Source organism: Conger conger, chromosome 4, assembly GCF_963514075.1.
Source record: "Conger conger chromosome 4, fConCon1.1, whole genome shotgun sequence".
Classification (NCBI taxonomy): domain Eukaryota; kingdom Metazoa; phylum Chordata; class Actinopteri; order Anguilliformes; family Congridae; genus Conger; species Conger conger.
Genome location: NC_083763.1, coordinates 66,489,767 through 66,516,189, shown reverse-complemented (window position 1 = coordinate 66,516,189; position 26,423 = coordinate 66,489,767). Strand labels below are relative to the sequence as shown.

At 43.9% G+C, this 26,423-nt stretch overlaps 1 protein-coding gene across 3 annotated transcripts in view; it reads left to right on the top strand.

Moving 5' to 3' along the window:
* Positions 1-26,423, top strand: part of myripb (myosin VIIA and Rab interacting protein b) — a 113,403-nt gene that overhangs the window by 9,588 nt on the left and 77,392 nt on the right. For all 3 annotated transcript variants that reach the window (XM_061239224.1, XM_061239225.1, XM_061239223.1), the window contains exon 2: positions 2,148-2,340. In XM_061239224.1, the coding sequence (XP_061095208.1) occupies positions 2,231-2,340 (110 nt within the window). In that variant the 5' untranslated portion in view covers positions 2,148-2,230. The remainder of the gene's footprint in view (positions 1-2,147; positions 2,341-26,423) is intronic.

Sequence of the window (26,423 nt, the reverse complement as noted above, 5' to 3'; positions counted from 1 at the left end):
ATCGATATCCAACACATAGCTGGAAATGGTTGATTATGTGGTGCCTCTAAACATGACTTGCTTGTAAAGTAATTGCTTGGAGTAACACAATGTGAAAAAGTATTATACAGGAAATGAATAATAGTAGTCACTTTCTCATTAAGGTAATGGATAGCAGTACCGTTATGGAGTAAAACGCAAAGCACTGATTCGCTTCTCTGTGAGCTGGGCATTGTGTGCATGATCTGCCGTCTATTATTGTGCATGTACAGTAATTTACATATTCACTGTCATCAGCGTGATTACCGGACTCAGTGCTCATCCCATGATATCCACTTCCTGTCCTGGAGGAGGCTGGGCATATGCATCTTTATAAATAACTCATTAATGAGATGCTGGAAAATTTGCTTGGCCAGACACCGGATATTGTGAGTCCATGCACATGTCCAATACTGTAAGACAAAGGCTGGGATTCAGTCAATATTTTTCCTTAACTTATTCAGGGCTTTTTACTAATGTAAGTTGGCAAGTCTGACAGTCACTAAAGCTAACTCACTGTAGAGAAAGCTTTTAATGCTTGTCTTTCCTTGTACTTTAGAATTAAGAACACGTTGATTAAAAACAGGGCAAACTCTGTACATCCTGTAACCTTTTAATCAAGCGTAATCAAGAAAAACATAGCTTTTTAGATTCAATCTGTCTGTGTTATGCTGGTTTTCCATAGTTTGTGGGTGAGTGCCTCAGGCTGATGGGGAGATGTAGGGCAGCTGGAAACTGAGAGGTTGAATAAGGCACCAAACAGTCTGAATCACCAAAAATAGCTTGCATTGTCAAATGGATTTGCTTTAGACGCACTACAATAATGTAATTGGTGTCCTCCACCCACACTCTGGACGGTACTATAAAAAACACACAGATGAACAATTATGTCCTCCTGGCAACTCGGGAGTTTCAGGGCATGTTTACCAGCCCAGATATGACCCACCCACGGTGGGACTAAAATTAAGTGAACAAATTCTGCATAGTGCCCCCCCCCCCCCCCCCCCCCACCGTCTTAAGAATATGAACCTCATATGTATCATTTCATTTGACATCCAATGTGCTGGAGTAAAATTAAATGCTAACTGATTCTATGGAAAGTAAATTGAACCAGTGTCCATTTCTTTAGACTCTTTACATATGTAGTACAGTGCAGTCCGTATCAGAACAACAGCAACGCACAATCAATCGGGTTGCAAAGGGTAACATTTTTGAATTACGAGTGGAAATCTATGCAGTCAGATGAGCATATGTTTATAACTGGAATGACCTTTCCTAATTGCACAGTTAAGTGTTTGTGTGTTCTCCAAAATTCAATCTGCTGAACTGATTTATCCGTAGGAGGACGTTTGTGATGGCTCAATGTCCTTTTGTAGCCAAAGAACTCAACAGGAACAGAAAAAAGTGTTTCTTCATACTGCTTGTGCGAGATGCAATCAGTCACGCTCTGGCACTTCTCCACTCTGGAGTTACAGAGGAGGTGTTCCTGCAGAGAGGGCATTTATTGTAATGCTACTGTAAGTCCTGCTGTAGGGCTGCATTATGAATTCATCTTTCACAACTCTACGTTACAGCTTTATTAGCCTGTCAAAAGGAGAGTATTTTTGTGCGTGTTTGCGTGTGTTTGTGTGTGTGTGTATGAGGTGAGTTTGCGTGTGTCTGTGTGTGTGTGTGTATAAGGTGAGCGCGTGCATGCGTGTGTATGTGTTTGTGCACGTGTTTGCGTGTTTTTCTCTCCGGGGAAGTGCTTTGCTTGACGTCAGTGCTGCGGAGCGTTAATGTAGCATCAGCTGAAAATGTGAACGCTCGCCATGTCACACTAAACATGTCTATAAATGACACCAGGTGTAAACATCCCTCCTGATGGGTGATGACTAATCCCTTTCACTTCCTCTCACGGCAGAATTGAAAATCGCTTCCCTGCAAACGGGGAGTGCAACACAGCAGCTTATCTCTTCCGTGTGTACACGGTTCCCCCTGGAGATGAGCTTGATCATCGCAGAGATAATTGATTGGGTTTATGATTCAGGCGGCTTGTCGGATTTAACGGTACTCCTACGTTCCGTGCGCGCCCTCTCCTCCCAGTCGCAGGGAGTGACTCCTCTCTCTCTCTCCCCTCCGCTCCGCAGGTGCCCGCTCCTCCTCCTCGCTTTGCCAACAGCTCGTTTCGCGGTTTGAGACGGAACGGCCGGCCGACAGCCCCCGGGCAGCCATGGGCAGGAAGCTGGACCTGTCGGGCCTGACAGACGACGAGGCGGACCATGTCCTGAAGGTGGTGCAGAGGGACATGAAGCTGCGCAAGAAGGAGGAGGAGAGGCTCAGGTGAGCGCTAGCCCAAAACCGCTCCTCCCGTAAATTGTAATGATAAATGGTGGCATTCATATAGCGCCTTTATCCGAAGCACTGTGCATTTGAGCCTTCTCATTCACCCATTCATGCACACACTCACACACCGACGGCGATTGGCTGCCATGCAAGGTCGTCAGGAGCATTTGGGTGGTTAGGTGTCTTGCTCAGGGACACTATGACACGCCCAGGGTGGGGCCTGCTCTGAGTGGAAGAGAAGCCTTTGTAAAGTGTACTACTGCACTGTCCTGTCCAGAGCATAACCACACAGTCGTTCTGCCACCCTGGACTGTATTGATGATAGTACTTTCCTTACAAACCTCTTCATGGTGCTTGCCTATATTTAGCTACATGATGTCACCACCAGGTTTTAGAGGTTAATTTGACCCAATGTAAATTTGTCTCTAAATGCTCCTGGAAAAGCAATGCTTTGCCCAATGGAAAAGTTATTTCCTCTCGTGTATTTTGATTTTTGGTTCATACACATCGGTGATTGCCAGTCCGTTGGCACTCCATTAGCGCCATCCCTGTGGAGCATATTAAGCTTCACTCTGCCATCATTACTCGTTAAGTGTCAACAAACACAATTTTATAGACTGTGGAGTGACAAAACAACTCACTTCTGGGGCCTGTTTGGATATTGACATTTTAAACAGGTAAATGGCATTATGGTTTCTCTTCTCGAGGGCCTAGCATCACTGTCATAAATCTGTCACGGTATTTCTGGATTGTACTGCACAAAGTATTCTTCAGTTTAAATTTGCGGTTTAAATTTCAGTGGCTCTTGTACTTGCTTTTGAATGACGGTTGCGGTTGAAGGATTGTGGTGCACAACGGGCACCCTAGCTCTGGGCAGGAGAATCTTAGGTCGGCCTGCCTGTACGAGCCTCCTGCTCTTCAGTTAGCCTGGCAGAGTACACGGGAGTGGAGCGGTGACCTCCGCACCCTGTCACAGCCTCGCCCTGTGTCCCTCTGTCGTCCTCGCTCCCTGGAGCCCCGGTGCCACGGCCCTTTCACTCCCCGTCCTGACAGCCAGCGTTCTCCTGTCCCTCTGTGTATAGCGTGTCCCTGCCGTCACGCTGTTTGGGCACTGGGTGCGCATAGAGATCAGCCATTTTATTCTACACTTCAGACAGTAGGCAATGTCTGTATCAGCCAGTGGCAGCTATTACTACAGACCATGGCAACTGAACGACACATTGCACTGAATTCAGGATTGTGCTAGTGCTCAAAATTATTCCATAGAATCAGTTAGCATTTTCGCGTAAGGAAGTTTCAACCCATTTCTTTGTTTTGGTGATTTGGGGAGTGTCTTTACCACGACTGAAAGATTGTCCCAGAAGTTCAGCTCGAACGGCAGACACAGGTTGGGTTGTTGCCAGGGGGTGGATCAAGGTCGCATGGAGGAAATGCACATCCTGGTCCTCTCCTAACACAATGGACCCTACAGCAGAAATAACAACGGCAGTGCAAGTCTTGGCTCCACAGCTGTTTGTTCACTTTAAACGTAAGCAGTTACGGTAGTTGCCTGGTGTTGATTGCAGAGGGGCAATGCCCCCGGGGGGGTTGGATTTCTCCCTAGTCTTTCTGCTGGAGTCTTGCTCCTCAAACTGCCCCTCAGAAGTTGACAGGAAAAGCCTGCCCTCTCCGGTCCCACAGCAGCTCCCTTCCTCTGGTCTGTTCTCAGCAGGGCTCAGAAGAGAGCCGGCATTAGCCTCAAACAAAACAATAACAGGCAAATGAAGTAAAGCAAAGGCAATGAACATAGCGAAGTGTTTCTTCTTCAAGGCTTTACTGATGTTAAAGCTTAAGCTCTTCAAGTAAAAGGTAGAAATGTTCCCGTTATATTAGCCCCAGGGCTCAGATGAGTACTTCAGAAGACATTAAGGTGTTTTATAAAGTGCTACGAATTTTTCTTCGTTTGGTAATGTGTTGTGTGAAGGTGGTTTTTCTTCGGTGTCCTTGTCGATGAATACATCCGGTTTGCATGGTTATATTTAGGTTATATAATGTAGCTCACAGTGAAAGCATTTGAAGGATTCAATCACACATGAGAGAGTGAAATAGCAAAGTGCCCTTTCTGTCTCAAGTGACTGCAGTATGTGCTGGAGCAAAATGATCTTTCCAGGTTAGAGTTTCTTGAATCTATTACTGATATTCAGCTTTTCTCAGCCTCCCAAATTTCTTTGTGGTCCATATTCTGATATGCAGTATTTAGCAGGCATCTCATGCTGTGAAATATGTTGTGTGTGGTACACCATTTACAACCTGAATGCTCAATTGTAAATTGTGAATGTGTTTACCTGAAAACTCATTTTCTACTGGTTGCGACTGAAAGCGTGACCTTAATGCCCATGATTATATATGTGCTGTAGTACGTGCTCTGTCATCTATTTTTATTCATCTCATTGAAATATCATGCACATGATGTACATTTTCCAGGTAGACATACAGTGACTCTAGAAAGTAATTTTGGTCAACATACGAGTGCTTTAGCTTCATACATTACAATAATATGTTTAGTGTGCTTAGCTGAATTTATTACAACAGGCCACACTACAAGCCTGGAAGTGGAAAAGGTTGTTGTGAGGCTCTTGAAATCAGTGTTGGACAGAAACCGTATGGTTATGGCTATTCGATATTTTGAAGTTTAGACTGTATCGATCGTGTGATGAGATAATTGTGCTCCCTTCCTTGAGAAGACCCATTACACCCGTACAGGCAGTAGGAATCACTTAAGAGAGAGAGTAGGAACCCTTTCCAGTAAACGGGTTAGGATTCCGTCGGAAGTGGAAGTGATATTACTTTTTGAACTGCTGATGTTGTTTCCCGGGTTCTGTTTTCTCTCCTGGATTTGCAGGGTTGCTATGGTACTGTACTGTATGATGTAATGCAGCCCCATAGACCCGTGCTGTTTTTGTAATTATTATTTTGATGGGGGTAAAAGGAGGAGCATTAAAGTGCAGGGAGAGCCCAGTTTCCCTCCTTTGGCAGTGTGCAGGACAGTGCTGTGTATGTGAGAGGGGTTTGTATGGCGTGTATGGCGTGATTGACGGGGAGCTGGTCTGCCTGACAGCGACTCCCTTCCTCCTGCCGTTCACGCGTTCGTCACCCTCGCGCTCATGGGGACGGGCGGGGCCTTCAGGGACAGGATGAAGCTCTTCCGTCTCTCGCCCTTGACTCCGCGACCGGTCGCCACTCGCCCTCACAAGGACACAGGGATGCTTCTGGGGGCAAGGAATTTCACTGCTTTTCAAGATTTAGGAGTGCCTGGGGCCTCTGATTGTGCCTTGTACCATTGGCCGTAGTGTGCATGGTCCCCTAAGACCCGAGTTCACAGAACCCAAAAATAGGAAGCCTTTGGCATTTGACATGGATGACGTCCTGCAGGAAAACCGGTTTTATTTTAGTCCATCGATGCTGCTTTAGAACAGTTGGAGTCAAACAGTTAGCTGTTGGGTAAATTCTTGTTGCCTGGTGACCAGATCTTAAGTGTTAAGGAAGTCATAATTTGAAAGTTCAGTATTAATATTAATGTTATAGCAGTGGCCTGTTTGGTTATTTATGCTTTTTCACAGGTTTACTTGGCAAAGGTTTGCGGTTTTGTTGAAGGGAAAAAAATCACTAGAAACAATTGAGCTGTAAGTGGTCAATGAATCTGCATGTGTGTGTGCGGCTGCCACAGTAATTCATGAGTGTCTCCTCATAGTAATATTCATTGCTAATTTACTGAGTGCTCTATACTAAGAATTGTGGGAGGGAAACATAACGGATAATACCATCGGTCTCATAAATATTGGTCTGTCAGGAATCAGACGGTAAATCAACTGGTAAGTATTTAAATGACACACCTATGAGAAGTACATTTTTAGGGGAGTCTCTGTTCAGTGTGCTCACGTATAGCAGTGGGAATAACCACACTGCACTCACGTACAGAATGATGCTGTCTTTCTTGGTAACTGTGATGATTGCCCAGATGAAGGTCACTTGAGTGTATTGCAATTCAGGGTTTATTCATGATGTAGGCTAACTCTGTCACACAGTTTGTACTGCTCATTCGTGTTCCTCAATGAAAGGCCAGTTTGCCAGATTCTGGAAGGGATCTAGGGGGAACTTGATGCTCGGAATTCAGTCCTATTTTGACAGCTGTATAAAGTCTATGTTTTCGGGTGAAACAAAGAAAAAGATGTGCCACTACTTTGCAAACCAGTTTTTATTTTTTTTAGCAGGAAGTGCCATGGGCCTGACTCATGATTGTTTGAGCTTTGCCATTGTTTGAGTGGCTGAGTGATGGTGTGTGTGTGCACTGTGAAACCCAAGAGCTCAGTTTACACTGATGCCTTGCCTTCAACCTTTCGAGAAGGGCAATTTCAGTCTCTTTATTTATTTTAACCTTTTTTGAAAGATTTTAAGTCTAAACATATTTTTTTATTAAAGTTGATTTCAAATTCAAAAGTCAAAGTCAAAATGGGTTTAGCATTGGCACTTATGTTTTGCAATTATGCATAAAATTATAGTATGACACTGAAACTAAAATACCTATGCTGGCAAGCTAGCATAAAAGTTCATGTGTGCCAACTGCCTCTGCACTTGACATCAAAGGCTGTGGCACTGGATACTGGATTGCCACAGCAAAGGAGAACTCCAAGGGACACAGCAGACTGATGGAGTCTAGATGAATAAATGAATGAATTGACAACACCAATTTTATATGGTTACATGAGAGGCAGTTACAGGGATGAGTCCCATTCTGCTCTGAAGCATATTGTGGTGGTGTTTTTAATCGTTCCCCCCCTCTTCGAGCCTTCAGAAAGGGCTTCTCTTTAATTCCTGCTGACGCATACACTGCATAGCCTGTGATTTGCTATGCTAATGCTCAAATGTGAATAAATCATGGATAAAATGGGGGAAAAACAATTAAATGAATGTAGTCTTGAGGGCATCATGAGGTGAATGCCAAGAATCATATTATTCATCTTAATGAGGGTGCAGCCGCGCATGTTCTCTGCTGCCTGCCGTCAGAGTACTTTCTCTCTCCTTCTCCCTTATTAAGCTGTGAAGAAAAAAAGGAGAAATAATTACATGTCATTTTTTTTTTTCCCCCTCTGTAATTCTTGCAAACTTCAACACGCTACAAAAGCCTTCTTTAACAGGAAGGGGGAAAAAAAGAAAACACACAAACAAAATACCAGCAGGTTTAGGTTCAGGTTTCCTAAAGGTGCCCAAAGCAATGTATTATACCTGCCTATTCCCTTCAGACACTTAACCAATACTGCCTTCTTTGTAGGGGTATATTGCCTCGTGCAATGCCTGCTCATTCAGGAGCACAAGACTCCAGTTTACTCCAGCTCTGTTCTGTGAATTACTGTACCCAGGATTCTTCTCAATCCCCTGTTTAAATACCAGGCTGCACACCGTGGGGGGTAAGTACAGTATATTGTAGCAAGTAGCTCCGCCAAGGCTAAAATAGCATGCTAATGGATCAATGTCAAGCGGCTAATTTGCCCACTATTGGCCTTGTGTATTAAGGATTATGATTACTCTTCCTTGAGCACTTTTTCTCCTTGTGGGCAGATGAGTCTGCTGCTGATTATAGAACTGTAGTATCATATAGTTACCTTTAATGGGCAGGGTTATTAAAGCGAAGTGGTTATAGTTTTCTCTGCAGGGTCCAGATGAGGGCAGAGGTGACAGCCCTCATTAACACAATTGACGCAGCTGGTGTGTCCGTGTGCCACAAAGAGGCCTGGGTTTGTGGATGTTCAGTCTCAGTGGAAACTCGGTATTCTCTGTACACAGTGTTCTCCGGGCCTTTGGCTGCATATTGTCCTCCAGAAGAGCTCTACGGCGCAGCGTCCCCGACGCCTCGGACCCATTTTGTTTGCAGGAACAGAGACGGACGATGGGCCGGCCGCGGGGGCGGATTCGGTGGAGCGCGCGGTAGCCTCCCGGCGCGACGAGGCGGAAGGACGCGGGGCGCTAATGGAGTCCCGGCGGCGGCGTGTCACAGCGGGAGAGAGGGGGGAGCGGGGGCGGGGGCGGGGGCGGGCGATGTGATGTGTCGCGCGTCGGAAGGGGGGAGAGCAGGAGACGCACTTCACCCGGGCAAGGACACAATGACAGGACGAACCGGTCCACTCTTCAGGACGGGCTGCTGTGGACAACTTTTATTTATTTATTTATTTATTTATTTATTTATTTATTTATTTATTTATTTATTTGCACCGTGCGTAAAACAACAACAACAATGCAGAACAACAGGGGCTTGTGCCGGTGGGGTAAAAACCCAGAGGGTTTCGTAACCGGAAGATTATTATTTTATTTGATTAATAAACAATATTGAACCTGAGAACCCTTCAATTACATTCACAACTCCCATTATTCTCTTTTTATTAATCTCAGCTCCAATTCACTGTTTCGGGATGAGAATGTCTGACACATTTTTCATGGGTCTTATCCCTGTGCTGTAAAGTTTGAGTAAATCTTCTTATAATCCTCCGAGTGAACTGATAATCTTACATGTGACAGGAATACAGTTACAGTACCATGCTGGTTCCATTGTCCAATTATAAGTCATAGTCAGGGTAGCATGCGTGGTAAATATGTGTTCAGAACCAAAATCTTCAGGTATCACTATGCTAGAAAGCTGTGGCCCCTGGCTTTTGCATTGAGGTAGGTTTGTCATTGTTTCCCAGGCAACGTGGCATTAGTTTCCCATTAGAGCTTGTCGGGCTGCTGAATTTTGTATTGCAGTATGAAGAGAGGGCACAGACCGAGGAGAGCTCCTGCTGTGCTGGTTTGAGAATGTTTTCAGGGAGGTGTGCGTCTTGACCAGCCCCCATATTCTGACGCTTCATGAATTCATTCGTTATTTCTTGTGTGGGTGCCACCCCATTCGAATGATTTTTCCGGCATTCTTGAACTTGCTTCCAGTCAAAAGCAAAACAAGGGCCAAAGATGACATCTGACGTTCAGCCTCAGTGAACACATGAAAAACGGCAGCACACGATTTTGAGAAACCAAATGAGTTTGTTTCCCGAGCAGAAGACGTGGGAGGAATGGATGACAGAAATCGATAATATCTTGTCTGTTGTATTAGGAGATAATGTCGAGGGATCTTCAGCACGGTTGGAAATCAAAGTTAGCCATTGCTTACAGCACAAGAAAACTGCAGTACGTGCACATGTTCTGACTGGCCTTACGACACAGAAGTCATCAGGCTTTTCCTCTTTCTGCTCATCTTCCTCTGATCTTCCCTGACAACTTTTCCCTCAGAATGGCTGCTGGCAGTGCCCAGTTTAAACTTCTCCCCTCTCTGAGCGGTGCATGTTTATCTTTTATTTCTATAATTGTAACAAAAAGAAAAGCCATTTCTCCCCATGCAGCCTTCATTAAAAATGTCTGCAGCAGTAACCGCGTACAGTAGCAATAGCCATATATTTTCCCTGTTTTCATCCTTGCGGATTTGCTGTTTTATGAGTCTGCTGTTTGTTCCAGTCCGAGTGATAATCTTTTCCCCAAATGTGCGGGGCAGCTTAGCCTTTAGGCCCTCTGTATCGGCGAGCTTTACCTCTCCATGTGACATTCCTCTCTCTGGAACTCAGGCACGTGCTGAGCACGATTAGGCCCGTAAACTGTTTCTGCCCTCCTGCCTGTTCAATCCCCCTCATGACCCACAACTGGGTAATCACAGTGTTTTTGCATTTAAAGGATCTTCATGATTCGAAACCTTGGAATTATAAGGTCCTATCTGTGTTTTGGGTAGTTTTGAGATGTTAGTACCTATTAAAACCCAAAGTGAAAGGGCTGTAATCAGATGCAACCTTTTAAATTGTGCATTTTCATACTTTTAAACCAAATTTTTTTTTACACACACGTATTTAGTGCCCTCATAACAACATATGTATGACACTAATGCATTTCTGACCAAAATGTCAGTTAGAACCTTAATTCAAAGGTTCAGGTTTTTTTATTATTATTTATTTTATAATTATTTCTATCTTATACATTTTGTTGTCCTCTATTGTCATTGTCAGCAATATTTTATTTATTATGATTTATTAATTTGGTCCAATTTGATCTCCCTCTGGGTACCTGTTTGTGTTCAGTTTGACAGTGAGTCAGTGGCACCATAAACCCATCGGAATCCATACTTCATTGAAATGATTTACTGCAGAAGGCAGATAGCATGCAATCTAATCTAGGATTTGGAGAGCTGAGCCAACAAGAGCTCATTGCCATAAAAGTGGGCACAGAGGGTACAGTTCTTCAGATCTGGATTTTCTGTGCCTCCTAACAAACGCCTCTGTGGGAGCAGTCCATTGTACTGTGCTGTACAACTATACAGTGCCCTCAAACCAGCTCCAATGTGACACCCCACAATCTGGACTGTGTGCTTTCACTGGGTTATCTGTCCATTTCTGCACACATCTACCCTTCAGATTATTTATTCACTGAATTATCTGTTGGGAGCATCATCATGTTTCTAACTAACCAGTAGAATCCGGTGTTCAGCCAATGATTTCTCAGTCGTATTACAAGACAGTGAGCGTTAGTATTATAAGCATAATTTAAATGATCTGAAAGGTCTGTATGTGAAGGATGTTCTAGGATTGACCAATTCAATAGTGGATGACGCATCCAGAGCATAAAAGTGGACCTTCATGACTACCAGGTTTCACCGATAGTCATTGTTAATTCTGCCACTCTTTGTGAATTGTTGAATTGGGCTTTTTATCATTGCCTTTTGCAGTCCATTTCATGGCCGTGTGTTATGAGACCAGCTGAGAGTGAGTTCAGCGCTACACGGACACATCCGCTACCGTTAAATTGCTCCATTACAGACTGGCTCTCAATCATGACCGTCAGACGTGTTTTAATTTTCATTTGCGCAGTCAGGTCATTAAGGTGACTCACTTCTATTTATGACTCCTGATCCCTTCATTAAGCACCATGTCTTGGATACTAAATGTGATTAAAGATTAATTAACATGAAAAAAAAAATCCCTGGCCATGTTAATTACACACAATGGCACATTTATTCTATTCCCATTAGCTACTGTTTTTATTAGTGGCAGTGCAACAGTTATTTGATTCAGATAACAGTTCTGCATGGACAGGTTGGGGGAAAAATAAACAGACCATTATATTCAGCACATCTCCTCAGAAATAATGGAATTATAATGCAACCTGTATGAACTCCTGAATGTAATTTTGGTTTTGTGCAGTGAAAATAATAATGAAGAAAATTGTAGTCCATTACCTCTGTAAATCTATCCATTTTCCATGTCTGATACATTATCATAGAATTAAACTTGGCCTCATCTGTTGAATGAATAAATAAGTAAATTATTTAATGAATAACATGGGGTTTGGGGGTGCACGGTGTTGTATAGTACCTATTGTGCCAGTTACTAGTGATTTACAGAAGTGATGTACTGACTGTGAGTCAGAGCGAGAGACTTTTGTTCCGCTTTCAGAAGGATAGAAGTCATTTTCACTGCTCAGGCCTGAGTGATGCAGGGATTGGGATTGGATCAGGGTTTGAATCACCACTGATGTGTGAGTGACAGTCAGCGCCTTATCTCCTTCCCTGCATTTCCCAAAGCCTGCTCTTTCCCCAGTGATCAGCAGCCCAGCACCGTATCTCCCCGACGCCCGCCTTTAATGACCTTTAAGTCCACCGGATCAATAGAGTAATTCAATTTTGGTGCGCCGTACATCAGCGCTCGTCGAAAGCAGGTCAATTTTGTTAAGATTCAGCTCAAGTGGCGTCATGGAGAACTATGTATAGTCATGTCACGTTGCAGCAAGTTTATTAGCACACAGTTTATTTCCTTCTTTTAATGTGCTTTGCTCATTTTAAATTTTCCGGGAAATTATTAAAAATCTATAGGAAATGGCTTTGCCACTTTGCTGGTAAGTAGTCGACTGGATGCTGGATTTGCTGGATTTTCCTGCTTCTTTTCAACGTAGCTCTGGTCTAGCTCACTGTAGAAGAAAACAATAAGGCAAAGCAAAAACATATTTACTCCCACAGAGTATTACACAGGAACATGCAGTACATCCACTGCCAAAATAAACAAAATCAAAAGCCTGCTGTTATAGAGCTAAAGGATAATTGCCTATTCTGGCATTTTTTTGTTATATTAGAGCACTGGCTCACTGGGAAAATTTGCCACACATTTTTTGTGTGTATTAATCAATATGGTCATTATTCTGTTGTTTCCTAGGCTTTTAAATGGGACTCCCACGGGACTCAGAGGTCGTAACTGGGGACCAAGCTGTCTCACCGGCACAGGGAGGCCGTAGTTTTCTGAGCAGATAGCCTGGGGGCCTCTGTGCAGTCGATGGGTTTGAGAAATGTGTGTCGTTCCTGTGGGAGGGGGCTAATGATTGGCACTGAGGGTGTGTGCCCCGCCCAGCTGACTTACTGTAGCTGCGGAAGGAAGATGTCGCCGTGAGGAAGTCAGCCGGGGGGATCGCAGCCCCCCCTTACCCAAGGATTTGTTGTCATGCATTTTCCTTCCTGGTTGGGGGTGGAACCCTGCTGTGTGAAAGTAAAGATTTTACAATGCCCTAGCCACCCAAGCCCCCCGATCTCAAATGGCTGTGACAGTGCAGAAGAGGATGTTCCTACTGTCAAATACTATTTTGGTTTGTAGTACAGTTTGTAGTATTAGAAAGTTTGTGTTTATATACACAAATTATTCACGGCTGCTCGGGATGAGGGGAAGAGAGGGACTGAGCTGTTTGAAGTAGGAGAAGCATTTAGGCGCTAGCGCTTGTTTTGTTAGCGTCTGCCAGTAGACGCGGTTCTTTTGCTGCTGCTCAGAGGGACTGTGAGGAAGCCAAACATCAATGTCTGTTTGATGAACGAAGCTTGTTTCCTGGCTCTTCAGAGTTTGCGGCTCACAAACGCATGAAGCGAGGTCATGTTTTTTTCTTCTTCTTTTGAGGGAGTAGGGGTGTGGGACAGGGTGTGTCTCCAGGCTCAAAGTTCCTCTGGACGTCTTGCCTATAAATAGCAGTAGGCCTACAGTAGGCCTATAGTATGCTCTGCTCATATACCTAGTCTACCTGCTGTGATCATACTGACTGGCTCAGGCACTCTTGTGCCTCTTTGAAAAGCTTGCTTAAATTAAACGGCCACAAGACCATGAGTTATTACAGTAGATTTTGCCAGTATCTAAAAGTGTGGTGAAGGTTTTCACCCTCTCCCTACTGAAGTGATTTTGATATGGAGGGGATAGTGGAGCGGCACTTTTTATGGTGGAAAAAGGAAAACGCCAACATTTCGGGAAATGTGCCTTTTTTCCGACCTTCCCAGACTTAGACGAGATGTTCGATTTAATTTTTGTGCATTCAGTGGCTCATTTTCCATATTTGCAAAATGTGTTTGCTTAGCATAAAGACTTGAAGCCTATAGGATTCAGTAGTCTACCTCCTTCAGAGTGAAGAAATACACCTTACAGCAACTTCGAAGCGGGCTTATTTACTGAAGGTATCGTGTATTTTAAATACACGTGTGGGGGAAAAAGATTGTAAAAATTAGAATTTGTTACATAACATGCCTTTTGGCCTAGTGGTAAATAAGTATTAAGCAGGAAAGTAAAACATTTTAGTTTAGATGAGTTGCAGATTTTTACATAAAAATTTGTTGAGGAAACCAGTTGTCTCTGGCTGTAGGCTGTAGAGGAATTCCTACTGTAGTTGGCATTAAAATGCAAATTTGTTAGTGGTAAAATTGATTTATGGGTAATTAGTACAGCCTGTTTGGAAACCGTGGCATTGTTTTTCATATGACAAAGAGAAGCATTATGCAGGACCTTTTCCAATAGACGATGTGTAGTAATCATGGGGATATGTGCCCATGTCTGATGTGACGAGGAAAAGCCACTGTACATGGGTCACAGAATTCATCTGTGAAGTTATGCACTGATCATTTGTGGCTGAGCTTCCTGTGTCTGTCTCCACTCACAAAACCATTATGCTGGTAGTCAGTCTCCTTCACAACTGAATTACCTACTTTACTCTGTAGACAAAATGCTGGTTCACTTGTAGTATATTATACACAGTACAATGTTTAATATAGGGAGATGAAAAAAACAGTTACAGTATCAGCTTTGATTTCCAGTATAACCTTAGAAGTACGTTTAGCAAAAACGTACGTTTGAAACAACACATTGGGTTTATATGAGCAAACATTTCAGTTCAGGAAGAGATGTGACCCTTTTGGCCACCCCTGGTCCGGAGTGATATTTGATTAGTTTCATTAGGTTCAATTTTTCAAAAGTAGGAATTAATTCATTGCATTTACAGAGCGGGAAGAGTCTCTCACAGTTACTGTACTTCTCATGCATGGATATTATGTTTTTTTCAAGGCATTGCAGTATTTAATATCAATATGAAACTGACTGCACTTCTTGTACAGAGTCTAGTGTCCTTGGCACCATGTGATCCCCTCAACTTGATGGACATGTTGTGAACCAGATGAGCCACAGTTTGTTTTGCAGACTCTCCATCTGTTAGATGGCGCAAGGTCTTATGTTCTAATGCTGGCCAATGCTGCCAGCATTCTGCAGCTGCAGGACGCAGGTGCAGTAATGGCCTCTCTAGTGGATGAGACTGGCAGGGTCAGGGGAACCAAACAACACAAGGCCCAGGAAAAAAAACCATTTTCTATTTTCAGTGTGCCGGTGACCACCTGCTAGGCATACAGCTCGCTCGTTTCATGCTGGCGGTGTTTTTATGGATTTTTCCTTTCACCGTTTTTTCCCCCCCAGGCGAGTTGTGTCTTCACGCTCTCTGCTTTTCTGTGTCCACTCACGACAAGTCCGAGGCGTCACGGAATTTTAACCAGGAGGGAAGAAGAGCTTCTGAAGTTCTTCTGTGGTGTGCATTTGCAAGAACTTTTTAAAGTCACTGCTTTAAGTTTGCCTCCCTTTTGTGGCCTCCGCTGCCTTAAGCTTCTAATTGCTGTGGTGCAGTGTGGGGTGAGGTTTTATAACTTTAGCCCTGTGATGCTTCACTCTAAAAGTTGTTTTTGCCTCTGTTCAATGTTAGACACATAATCAATTAGTCATTCCATTCAGTTTCGCATGAGGGCTTCCCAGACAAGCACTGCTTCAGCTGAGTGGCTCAGATGCTTGCCAGCTAAGTGTGGGCTCTGGTGTTACGCAGGTTTAAAAAGCCTAGAGCCCTCCTGAGGGAAAGACTGCGAAATACCAAAATGGAGGCTTGTATATCTAATACACTGGCAGCATTTGTCAAAATAATATGCCCTTGGCTCATGTCACAGAAAATATATTTATTCTGATAGGTCTTGAAGGGTTTACATGTTTTTGTCCATATCATTTCATCTCATTAGATGTATTTATTTACAGTATATACAATTTTGTATGTGTTCTGCTTCTACTTTTTGTGTCTGTGTAAAGGCCTGAGCCAGACATGGAATTTTCCGCACAGGGTGGAAAAATTCCGCCTCCTACAGGCCTTGAGTACAAAGGGAGGATGAGAAGTGTTACTTTCTTATCGAATGAGGAAGTTGTCCTTGGAACGGGCATGCACACATTTGCACCATCCCTTGTACAGGGTACAAAATATCACTGTTAATAATGCTTCTTTAGTACAGTGGTGGCTCTGTCAGCAGGTGTGCTCTTTCTGCTGAAATAAACCTGCTGATTGGATCTGATGTGAAGTGTTTTCCTGACTGGACTAGTGTGGATGTTTCATTCTCAACCCAACAGTATGCCAAAAAATGTTACACGCAAATCCACAAAAGTACATGCTGAATATTGCATTTCTGGTTTCTGCAAAAATGAAAACTTCTAACATGGAAAAAGCTTTTTTATTTAATCCAATATAAACGGCATACCATTTTGTAACATGAATCACTGCTTAAGAAGGTGCAGTGGACGTTTCAGTGATTTGAGTGCGAGAGCACCCTAGATCCATGCCTAATGTTAAAGACCTTTCCTCCTGTTTTCAATGAGTATTGATTTTTGTTTTCCCCTCCGTTGCTTCAATTTCAGAATGAGAGGTTGATTTCTCCCTGGAGAGATGTGCTGATCAATAAGTCTCCCAGAGTGGCGTTTCATTCTCATAGTCATAAGATGCACCCTTGTGATTCTTACACACACAGGGTGCTTTGGAGGATTCAGGTTCTCTCTTAAGATACAGTTCTGTCCATCTGTAGGGTTTGAAAGCGACAATTGAAAATACATTTAATTTCCTGTAATTGCGAGGCGCCCAGTTCATGCCAGTCTCGTCCAGACCGCTGGCCATTACCAGCGATTTGGTGAATATGAGAACCCTCATGCTCATCCCCTATCAGTGATCTACGGTGGCATGCCGTAAACGGCACAGTAGTCAGCAGGAGTGGCTCTCGTGTCTTGCATACATTAGCCTGGTTTCCCTCAGCTGTCTGCCTGCGGGTCCTGTAGGCGTACGGCTTATTCATGTTTCTGACTCGCCGTGCCCTGCAGTAACTCAGGTTAATCATCTTCAATATAGATCATTGTTAATAACAGGCTGTGCATCAGTCTCTTCTATTAAAATCAGCCAGTTGCTGCAAAGATGAGACTGAGTGTCTGTGGAACACACTGGCCTGAAAAAAAAAAAAAAATTTCTTTCTTTTTTCTTTCTTTCTGTCTGCTGTTGTGTGCAGGTTACTGGGAAATGAAATAGGCTATTTTAGTACCAGGATATTCACAAAGAGCCCCATCTTCTCCTCTTGATGTGCAGACGTGTGTGAATCTCACTGTGACAGAGAATGGTTGTGTTCACATAAGGTTATGCGTGAATCAAACGCTGTTTGTGCTTCATAGATTTCATCTAGTGTCATTCAAAGTAAATCCCAAGGAAGATAAAATACAAACACCATTAAACATTTACCGAGGAATTCAAAAACTCAGAGCTGGTAAACACACAAAGTCAGAAGGTCATTGTTTGTTTACCGAGTCTCTGATGAGTGGCAGATTCTCCCAGCTCTATTGCAGGTGACAAAGTCACTGCTGCTCATCTGGCGGTAGAATCGGATGGCTACGATGTTATTCTCCACGCAGCACCCATGGAAGTGTGCGGGACAAACCTGCATTAAGCCGTCACTGTGTTGCCCTGGGGCTGCGGTCGCCATCGATGTTGATGTGAATTTATTGTGGCCAGATGGCACCGCTTGGGAAAACAGGCAGCATCCCAGTTGTTCAGTGTCTGAAGTTGTGTTGGTTACGCAGTCCTGCCCCGGGTGGGGCGGGGGCGGTGGGGGGACAGGACGGTGGCCTTGAGTAACTCCGGCCAGACGCCCGCCGCAAACCGCCTGGGTGAGCCAACAGGGGCTAATGGGTTCCAGAAAGTGACATAACTCATCCGAGCTCCTGTCGCTTAGGAGAGAAATGTCAGCTAATGTAGCAGGATAATGCGGCGGGTAGCCTGGTCTCTCGCGGCCTGTGTGAGTCAGGAGGAGGACGGCCCAGAATGCAGCAGTGTCTCTGAACTCTGGGGCTGCTCTCAGGGAGATTAGAGTGGGTGCAGATGGCCTGCGGAAACTGCCAAGGTATTCGCTGGAGATGTGTGCTTGTGTGAAAGCTGAGTACGATGAAAATTGCTTCCTTTCTTGGTGAACTGACTAAAGGTCACTTCCTTCTCTGGCTCCTGAATCCAAAACACAAAGCGATCCATAAAAAACAGCACAATACGAGCGGTTAATGATAAATAGATCCTGAAACCCGCAAGTTTAACCTCTTCTTTGAAAGTGGTGGAAAAACTGAAATGCACACAAAAAAAGCGAAAACCAATCTTGATTATTTGTTGGTTGAGAGAGAGCGCAGATTAAATGTCTGGCCACAGTGAGTGCTGTGTTCCTTTTCTGATGACTGTGCAGAAATGGGCAATCAGGGAATGTTCTGCCAGCATTGGCAGCTTGGCTGTGGCCTGTGTGCGGCCCGCTCTGGGCTCTGAGGCCTGGATCAGCCAGCTAATGCCCCACCTCGCATAGCTGTCTCCACATTCATACCACTTAGCGAAGTCCCTCTCCCATTTTCCAATGGCACCCATTCAAAATAACACTTCCAAGTCTTTTGGAAATTGTTCACATAACATCGATAACTCGTGTGGTTTCCTGTCATCAAATATTAGAAGCTGTGATTCACACCATGTAGTGAATTAGATTTTTATTTTATTTTTTTAAGCTACCGCTTCTGGAATCGCGAGGCAGAAAAATCTGTATGGATTGTAAATGGTGTGTATTGTGCTTTCAGCCTACATGTGGAATATAATATTTGCAGGCTAAAGCGTCCTACACATTATTAATATTGATGAGCAGAATGGCAGCATGCCTGTTGCAGGGCGTTGTGCTGTGCATGGATGTGTTGATGTTGCTCACTGACCTATAGGGAGCTGACCTAGCGAAGAAGAGCCCATAGAGAGCACTGTTGTCTAGTTTATCAGTTGAGGTCCGCATTGCTGCCCACAGACTGTGGCAGCTCGGCTGGCTGCGGCTTGGCTTTTTCACTCGCTCGATACACGAAGGACAGGCCTTCTGCAGTGCCCCTGCTTTCCTGTTGTGTAATCAATTCCCCAAATCCCTCCGCACCAGCAAAATTAGCCGGACCTCTGCCACTGATGTGGCACTTTTAACTGACTGCGGTCATTCAGTGGTACGCTGTCTCCTGGGCTGAAAGCCTTGGGGTTTGGCACAATATCTAACTGGTTTAACCGTGTTTACAAATGCCATGTTCCAGCCAGTGCAGCCCATCCTGTTTTGGGCTAGTCGAAAATTACATTTTAATCGGCGAAAAAAACTATTAAGAGTGACTTTATTTGATTTATGGTTCCTCTTGGAGGAAGGCTGCCTGCAGTAGTTTTTCTTTCTCAGTCATTACATTTTGATTTAAGGCCTCTGCGACTGTCTATTCAGTTTAAGACCAGGGCTCTCTGGGAACTGACCACAGCTGTGGAACTCTGGAGGTTTCTTCATACCATGCGAGGTCAGGAAAATACAAGTATTGTTCTTTCTGTTCTTTATCATATAGCAGGTTGGCGCCTGATGGTTCCTGTGTATATCCTCCGGAGGAATGTGTATAAATGATGGAATGAATATAGTTTGATGTGAATTAAATCCAAACAGTAAATTCTCATGGTGGAAAACCATTTATTATGCTTGAATTGTCTATGCATTTTACAAACCCAATAATGTAACTGCATAGATTCAACCTTTAGAATCATCAAGGTCATACATTTACAGGATAAAATCCTCTACCTGAATCTGGAAAATTATCATTCTTGTATGCCTTCATGGGCAAGTAATTTTATGAAACATAATGCAATGAAGAGTAAAATATGCTAATTGACTTCAACTCCAGCTTGTTAAATCTTTTCACATTAGGCTAAACGTTTCCGCAGTATTACATACTGTTTGGACAGTAACACACCGACAGGAGAAATGAGAAAGTGCTCTGTCTCTCCCTAAGGGCCTGATTTAGAACCAGCTGGATTAGAGCCAAGTGTTTTAGAGAAGTGCAAATGTTGTTATTTTCATTAAACTTAAGTATGTATTTTGTAAATAGCTGTAATATCTTACCATTGTCTGCAAATGTGTCAACCAACAGTGACCTATGAATCATGAGTCATTTTTGGAAAAAACCTCATAATAAAAAGGATGATAATAAAAAAAATATATGTAGGTGTCCAGTTTGACTGCAGTGACTACTTCTGGATGGGAGTTAATTCTAGAATTCTAGAGCATTTTGCGGCAGAGAAAAAAATATGAGCAAAATGGGGATGTACCACCATTGCATGTGTAGGCTAATAGGCAGATTTTTCTACCTTGGTTTTAGTTTGTGTAACGATTTCTCTTCAGGGAAGATGAAATAATTCTGCCGTGTGCCAGCATGCTGCTGAACTGAACTGCACTCTGTTCTGTCATTACACGGATCATTTGGCAATCCCTGTACTTGAACTTTATAGTAAAGCGAATGTGTAGAGCCACATTCTGCTGCTTTTTCTCTTTGTACTCAGGAGGTGAACCAACAAACACAAAGCTTGCCCAGTCTACGCACGTCGCCGGATTTGCTGTTGTCTGGCGCGACGGCGACAAATACAAAATGCATAATTCAAACTTCATACATCACCGATGATGATTCTGAAAATCAGATGTTGAGGTTGAAATATTCATAGCCTCTTTGTGAAAAGTTAATGACATAGCCTTCGCCGTGCACATCCAGGCATCTCCCTGAGTGTCTTGGTCTGCTCGAGTTCTCACAGAGTGCAGGGGTAGAGCTTGTTCAGTGAAACATAATACGCTTTCTGCATTGCAGGGCTGCAGAGGCCGATCAGAGGGGCCATATAACGCTAATGCATCATGGGATCACGCATGCAGCTTGCGCCAGTCCTGCACTAGGTGCCCTGTAATTGGATGATTGTGCACCCTATTGCTGTGTGTAGAATGACCATTACATCTCCAGACCCAGAGGACCTTTGCAGTGTAAGTCCCCCTCCGCTCCCCTTCTTGCTTTGGGGAGGTTAGTGTACCTGTGGGGAGGGCCTCACCTCCTGGCCAGCGTGCTGCTGACCTAACTGCCCTTCACACGTCTGTCATCATCAGGATGAAACTGCTGCTCTTTCCTCTCCGACACTCTTCCCAGGTGATGGTATGTTAGACACAGGGCTGATTTACAAAACTGTACTGTACCTTAGCCTGTTATGCAGAGTTCTCATGGGTGCCTCTTTAAATCACACAGTCTTGAGTAAGGAAGGCACAGTGCCACATTCATGCCATTGAGGTACAGTGTACAGTGGATACACGTCATGAAGCTGGATGCAACTTTCTACCTACTTCATTTATGAAGATATCCATTATTAATGTACTGTTTCTGTTCTATAGGCACAGTGTTAGATGGGTGTTCAGCTTGCTATGGACCAGTCTGATGAATGGACCTGTCTAAGTATCCAGTACCTGTGCATCAGTGGCCCGTGTCTGTCCCAGTGGAGTCATTGCCCTGTAGTGTTCAGTGGTACTGTAGCCCTTTTCTCTATTAATCAGATCATTTCCTTGCTTTAGGGCACACCTTGGCCACCCTGGCGTTTCATCTTTCCAGCAAATCATATTCATCAGCCATGATTATACAGCCTGAATGAATGGACCAGGGGGAAACTGGCATTTCACCACACCCACATGGTTTTATGTAGAATCGCAAAATGAAATGCCACCGCCTTGAGGTTAAGTTGTTCCAAATTAATTTCCTGAGAACAACCTGGTATTTTCATGGGGCTCGCCCATCTTGAAAACAGATGCTGTTTTTGTGAGCGTCCCACAAATGAGTAAAAACTGGCAGCTGCATCGGACAGACCCACGTCTACAGCTACACAGTATTATATGCAGTTCTCTCAGTAACAATAAGTACAATTATTGATCACAATTTTATTTTTCATCCATTGTAGTAAGGTGCAATACATTGCAAATGGTCATGATTGTATATTTCGAACTGAAGCCATTTTATAGGGTGTCAAAAATATAGATGAAAACTTTCAGTGACTGTTCACCGGAAAATTAAGTTGGATCACTCTGATAATAAAGAGGACTCCAAGGCAGAAATAATTCATTTTCTGCAGACTTTATTACTGAGGTTGGCTGGCATTTGGGCATGGATTATGCCTTTTTATTAGGTGTTTTTGTGAAAGTGTGGTTGTGAGGTTATTTTTTTTTTTAGCACAATTGAAGCTACCTGCTCTATACCACAAAGAGAGACTGACGGCTTTGGAATGAGATGTGTGATTAACAGAAACTGAAGGGTTAATAAAGCGTTCTTAGATATACACGTCGATACGGTCAATTTGAAGAAAAAGGTTAGTTTCCTCTCTCCCTGTTCCCAGCGATGAGTCATCCTCATTTAGCCAAACAAGAATAAGCCACCGTGAAACGCATGATTTTATTTTATGTGCCATCGCGCGGGCTGAATATGAAATGATTGCGGTAATTAACATGCAGGAAGAGGCGTTCTGCAGCTCCATTCCTGGTTCCAGGCTCGCCGTGACATAGCCAGAATGGCCGGCTGTCGACCGAGTGCTTTCAGGGGAGCGTGTCGTACCGGAGAGCAATTCGCATGCCCTCGCTTGTTATGGCCGTGATTATAACGCTGATTTAGGTACCCGCTCAGTGGGAGAGTGCAGTCATTTTGTAGTTAAGCTTTATCGCTGTTAACCATCAATTTAAATCCAGCTGCGACGCGACGCTTTTCAGAATCTTCTTTACACTGCTCTTAATGCATTTGCATGTGTGTTTGATGTTTATTTCCACCAAGAAGTAGTTGTTGAGAAACACCTTTCATTACAGTTAAGTCACCGTGTGTTTATCAGCAAATTCAGCTCTTTTGCATTATACATTAGCGTTTTTGACGCTGTGTTTAGCTTTTTGGCAGTTTACCCTCATCATTGGATACTGCGTCTACGCTGGCGCTAATTAAGAATGGTCAGTTATCTGCTACCGAGTGAATGGACATTATTTTAAACCATGGCATAAGAATGGTTTAAAACAGAAAGAAATGGTTTGACATTCCCAGTGAGGGGTGTAGTGATTATTCATGCTAATGGCGGTTAAAATGAAGGCCGTGGCACGCAGTCGCCATCTGCTTTTAAGCGATGCGCGGATCAATATAAAATCACGCCTTGCTGAAACTGGAATCTGACACTTCATCAGAAGTGTTCTGAATGGATGGGAAGGTGCATTGGGTTTGTTTTGTGTCACGACTTACCGGGAAAAATCCATACGGGGTGAAAGTGATGAGTTTTCACTTCAGCTCAGGACCGAGGGCAGAAGAGAGGGACTTAACAGCCCGTCTGATAGGCAGGAGCAGGTGGAACAGGGTTCCATCACACATTCCTCCTCTTTGCACTTAAAGGAAAATACCAACATTTTGGGAAATGTTTCCGACTTACCCAGACTTATACCAGATGTTCGATTTCATTAACTTCATTGCACATTCACTGCCTCAATTTCCATATTAGCATAACATACAGACATAAAGCCTATCGGAGTCAGTAGCCTATCTCCTTCAAAGCGAAGAAAAACCTTACAGCAAACTCCAAAGTTGTCTTTACACAAGGTATCGTGTATATTTGATATACACGGGGGGACATTTTTTACCTTGTTTTCGGAGAAGTTAGATTGTTGGAACTATTACCTTCTGAGGGTAGTTTTAAAAGGTAGAAGTTATCCGAAAACAACGTCTCTCTTTTTGACAATTTTGGCGAATATGCATTTCAAATACACACCTTGTGTAAATATGACCGTTTCCGACTCCGATAGGCTTCAAGTCTTTATACTAAGTTAACACGTTATGCTAAAATGGAAATTGAGCCAGTGAATGCACAAAAATGAAAATGAAATCGAAGTCTGGGTCAGATAAAAGACCGAGGCTGCAAAAAGGTATATTTCCCAAAATGTTGGCTTTTTCCTTTAACATCCAACCCTCTGATATAGTCTTAATTACCAGCGGCATCAAGGCAACACTTGCATCTATCAATTGCTCTTTTGTTAATTGATTGTGTCTTACTGTCAGCAACTTGTACTTTTTATAACTAGTTCCACTACTTACTTCTGTGAAAGAAAAAAGAAAATAAAATATTTCTGAAGCTACATTTATGGTGTATTTTTTTTATTTATTGTCATGTTCATTACTCTTGTCAGGATAAATAATTACCCCACTGAATGGCTGCACACTGTTCGCATATTAAGGTTGAGCTAATCTCAAATGAGGAATAAGCAGACATGGTGTGTTCTTGTTAATGCCACATCAATATTTACTGTTGCACATCTACCTCTTGCCCGGAGTGCTTTTGTTAAGATGTGTGCTTGACTATTTTTAATTTTTAATTTTTCTTTGTGTGAAAGCTTTGACCACATCCAGATTCTGGTTTCACAAGCACCCAATGACCATTGCCTGCAGTGTTTAGGGACTTTTCTCATTCTTTATTTGCAAGAGTAAGCAGGCATTGATTGTACATATACCCAGAATGACGTTTCAGCCATCTCATTTATAATGCACCACTTTTTAATGTGCTCCCAATGACTCTCTCACCCCTCCTGCTGTAATCCTGTAAAACATGCTGTTAGCATGTCAACATTCCTTCACCCAGTCTGTGAAGAGAATGTAGTGTAGGGTGATTGTGTGTGTGTGTGTGTGTGTGTGTGTGTGCATCCATTTGTGCTCATGTGCATGGATGCATTGATGTTCACATTCTTCCACTGTGTTTTGACTGTGTGTCCATAAACTGCGAGTTGTTTAATTTCGAGTTGTTTACTGTGACTAGTACTGCTCTGCAGAGAGTCTGTGTATATCTAATAGTGTGGTGGATGTGTCAAGGAGTGGCCTGGGTATTGGTTGCAGGTTGGAAATCTTAAACGGTGGCCTCTTGATATGCTGAGTTGCCTCAGTAAACAGGCAGGAACTAATATGTAATGGGGAAGCATGGTAAATTATAGCTACTTGACCATGCCCAGACAGTTTAGGTGAAATTTTATCATGGGAAATTTAGGCTTCGAAAAATATGTTTTAAAATACATTTCAATGACTTAATAATGCAAAAATATTATGCTCATTTGTTTTGTTGTTGTCTAAAGACAACTGGCAAGTGTGTCATTCAACCACGTAACTCCTTTAACAAGCATAAATGACCTCTGTTAGAGGTCTCAGTCTCAGTGGTCATGTGACCAGATTAAGCGGTGTGACCGCCGCGGTACCCCCACGAGCGTCTCGCGCTCCCGCCCTGGTGAAATATCGACTGCTGCTGCCTCGTGGATTTTATCGCGGAGTGTGAATGTGCTGGGACTTAGCAGGCCATTTTCCCTCCTCTCCGGCGCCTGGTGCCCGTCGCCGTGGCTGCGGCCTTATCTAACGCATCGGTCACACATCGCGGAGCAGTGCATTGTGGGCAGCCTGGTACCGGGGAAAGTGGATTAGCTTGCACAATCCCCAGCTCACACGGTCTCGAGCCAGAGAGTTTAATCAGCGCTCAGACGCACTCCTCCTCGTACGAGAGCGTTGGGAGAAACGCAACACTTATGATTTATTTTACAACCGCTGGCCTATATCTTTGTCTCATGGTGTTATGATTGATCTTTTAGGATTACCTCTTTCATAGGACAATTAATCAGCTTGTTTTCCCATAATTGCAATAGGCAGGGTTCTTTTCTACGGTGATGACCTTAATTATTTTTCCAGTTGGTACATACATTTTAAAGAGTGAAGCACCTAAAATGGAAGCACTGTAGAGCTCACCCCTTGAAGGGTTGGGTAGAGTACTTTAGTGGAACCCCACCTGCAATGTACACCAACACCATAAAGCCCACTGCAAACACAACACCACACACTCACACTGCAGGCTGCACTATAGATCTAAGAAGAGTGCTTTCATAGTCAGAGCTAAGGAGACTTGGCACTGGTCTTTGTTTGCTGAGCTGCTGTTGGTATGATGTATAGTGCGTCTCTGTTGGCAGGGGCCTTGTCTGTGTTGGATTACACTGCCAGTCTAGGCTGTAAAGGCACATGAACAAAGTCCTGATGAGCAGTTTATGAGTGAAACATGCTCTGTAAATGAGAAGGGTGATACAGAGCTGTTCACCTGTGACAGCAGCGCACTGACTCTGACACAAGCCTGGGGGACGGGAGGGTCTGTGAAAGAAGCGCGTTTAGGGGGAGGGAGACCAGGTCGTTATGCGCTGCAGACTTACCAGCCAGCTCTGCGCACACGTGCCCGCCTGGGGCATGGCTGTAACTAGCTTCCCCCCGGAGTGGTAAGTCAGTTTGTTTGTTTATTTACGAATCCCCTCCCCGTTGAGCCATGTCTGGCCGCGGTGGGAAGCGGCCCACGTCGTCAGGGGGGGTGGGGGGTGGGTGGGGGGTCTCAATCAGCGGCTTAAAATGAATCATCACGCAGGCCGTCCGGCCGAGGACAGGAGACGGGGGTTGTCCGGCGCTGATTTAAAGGCTGTGACAGGTTTATCAGTGTGGCGAGTGAATTTTAGGACCCTTCTCGTTAATTACAGAGAGCAGCGGACCCCGGGC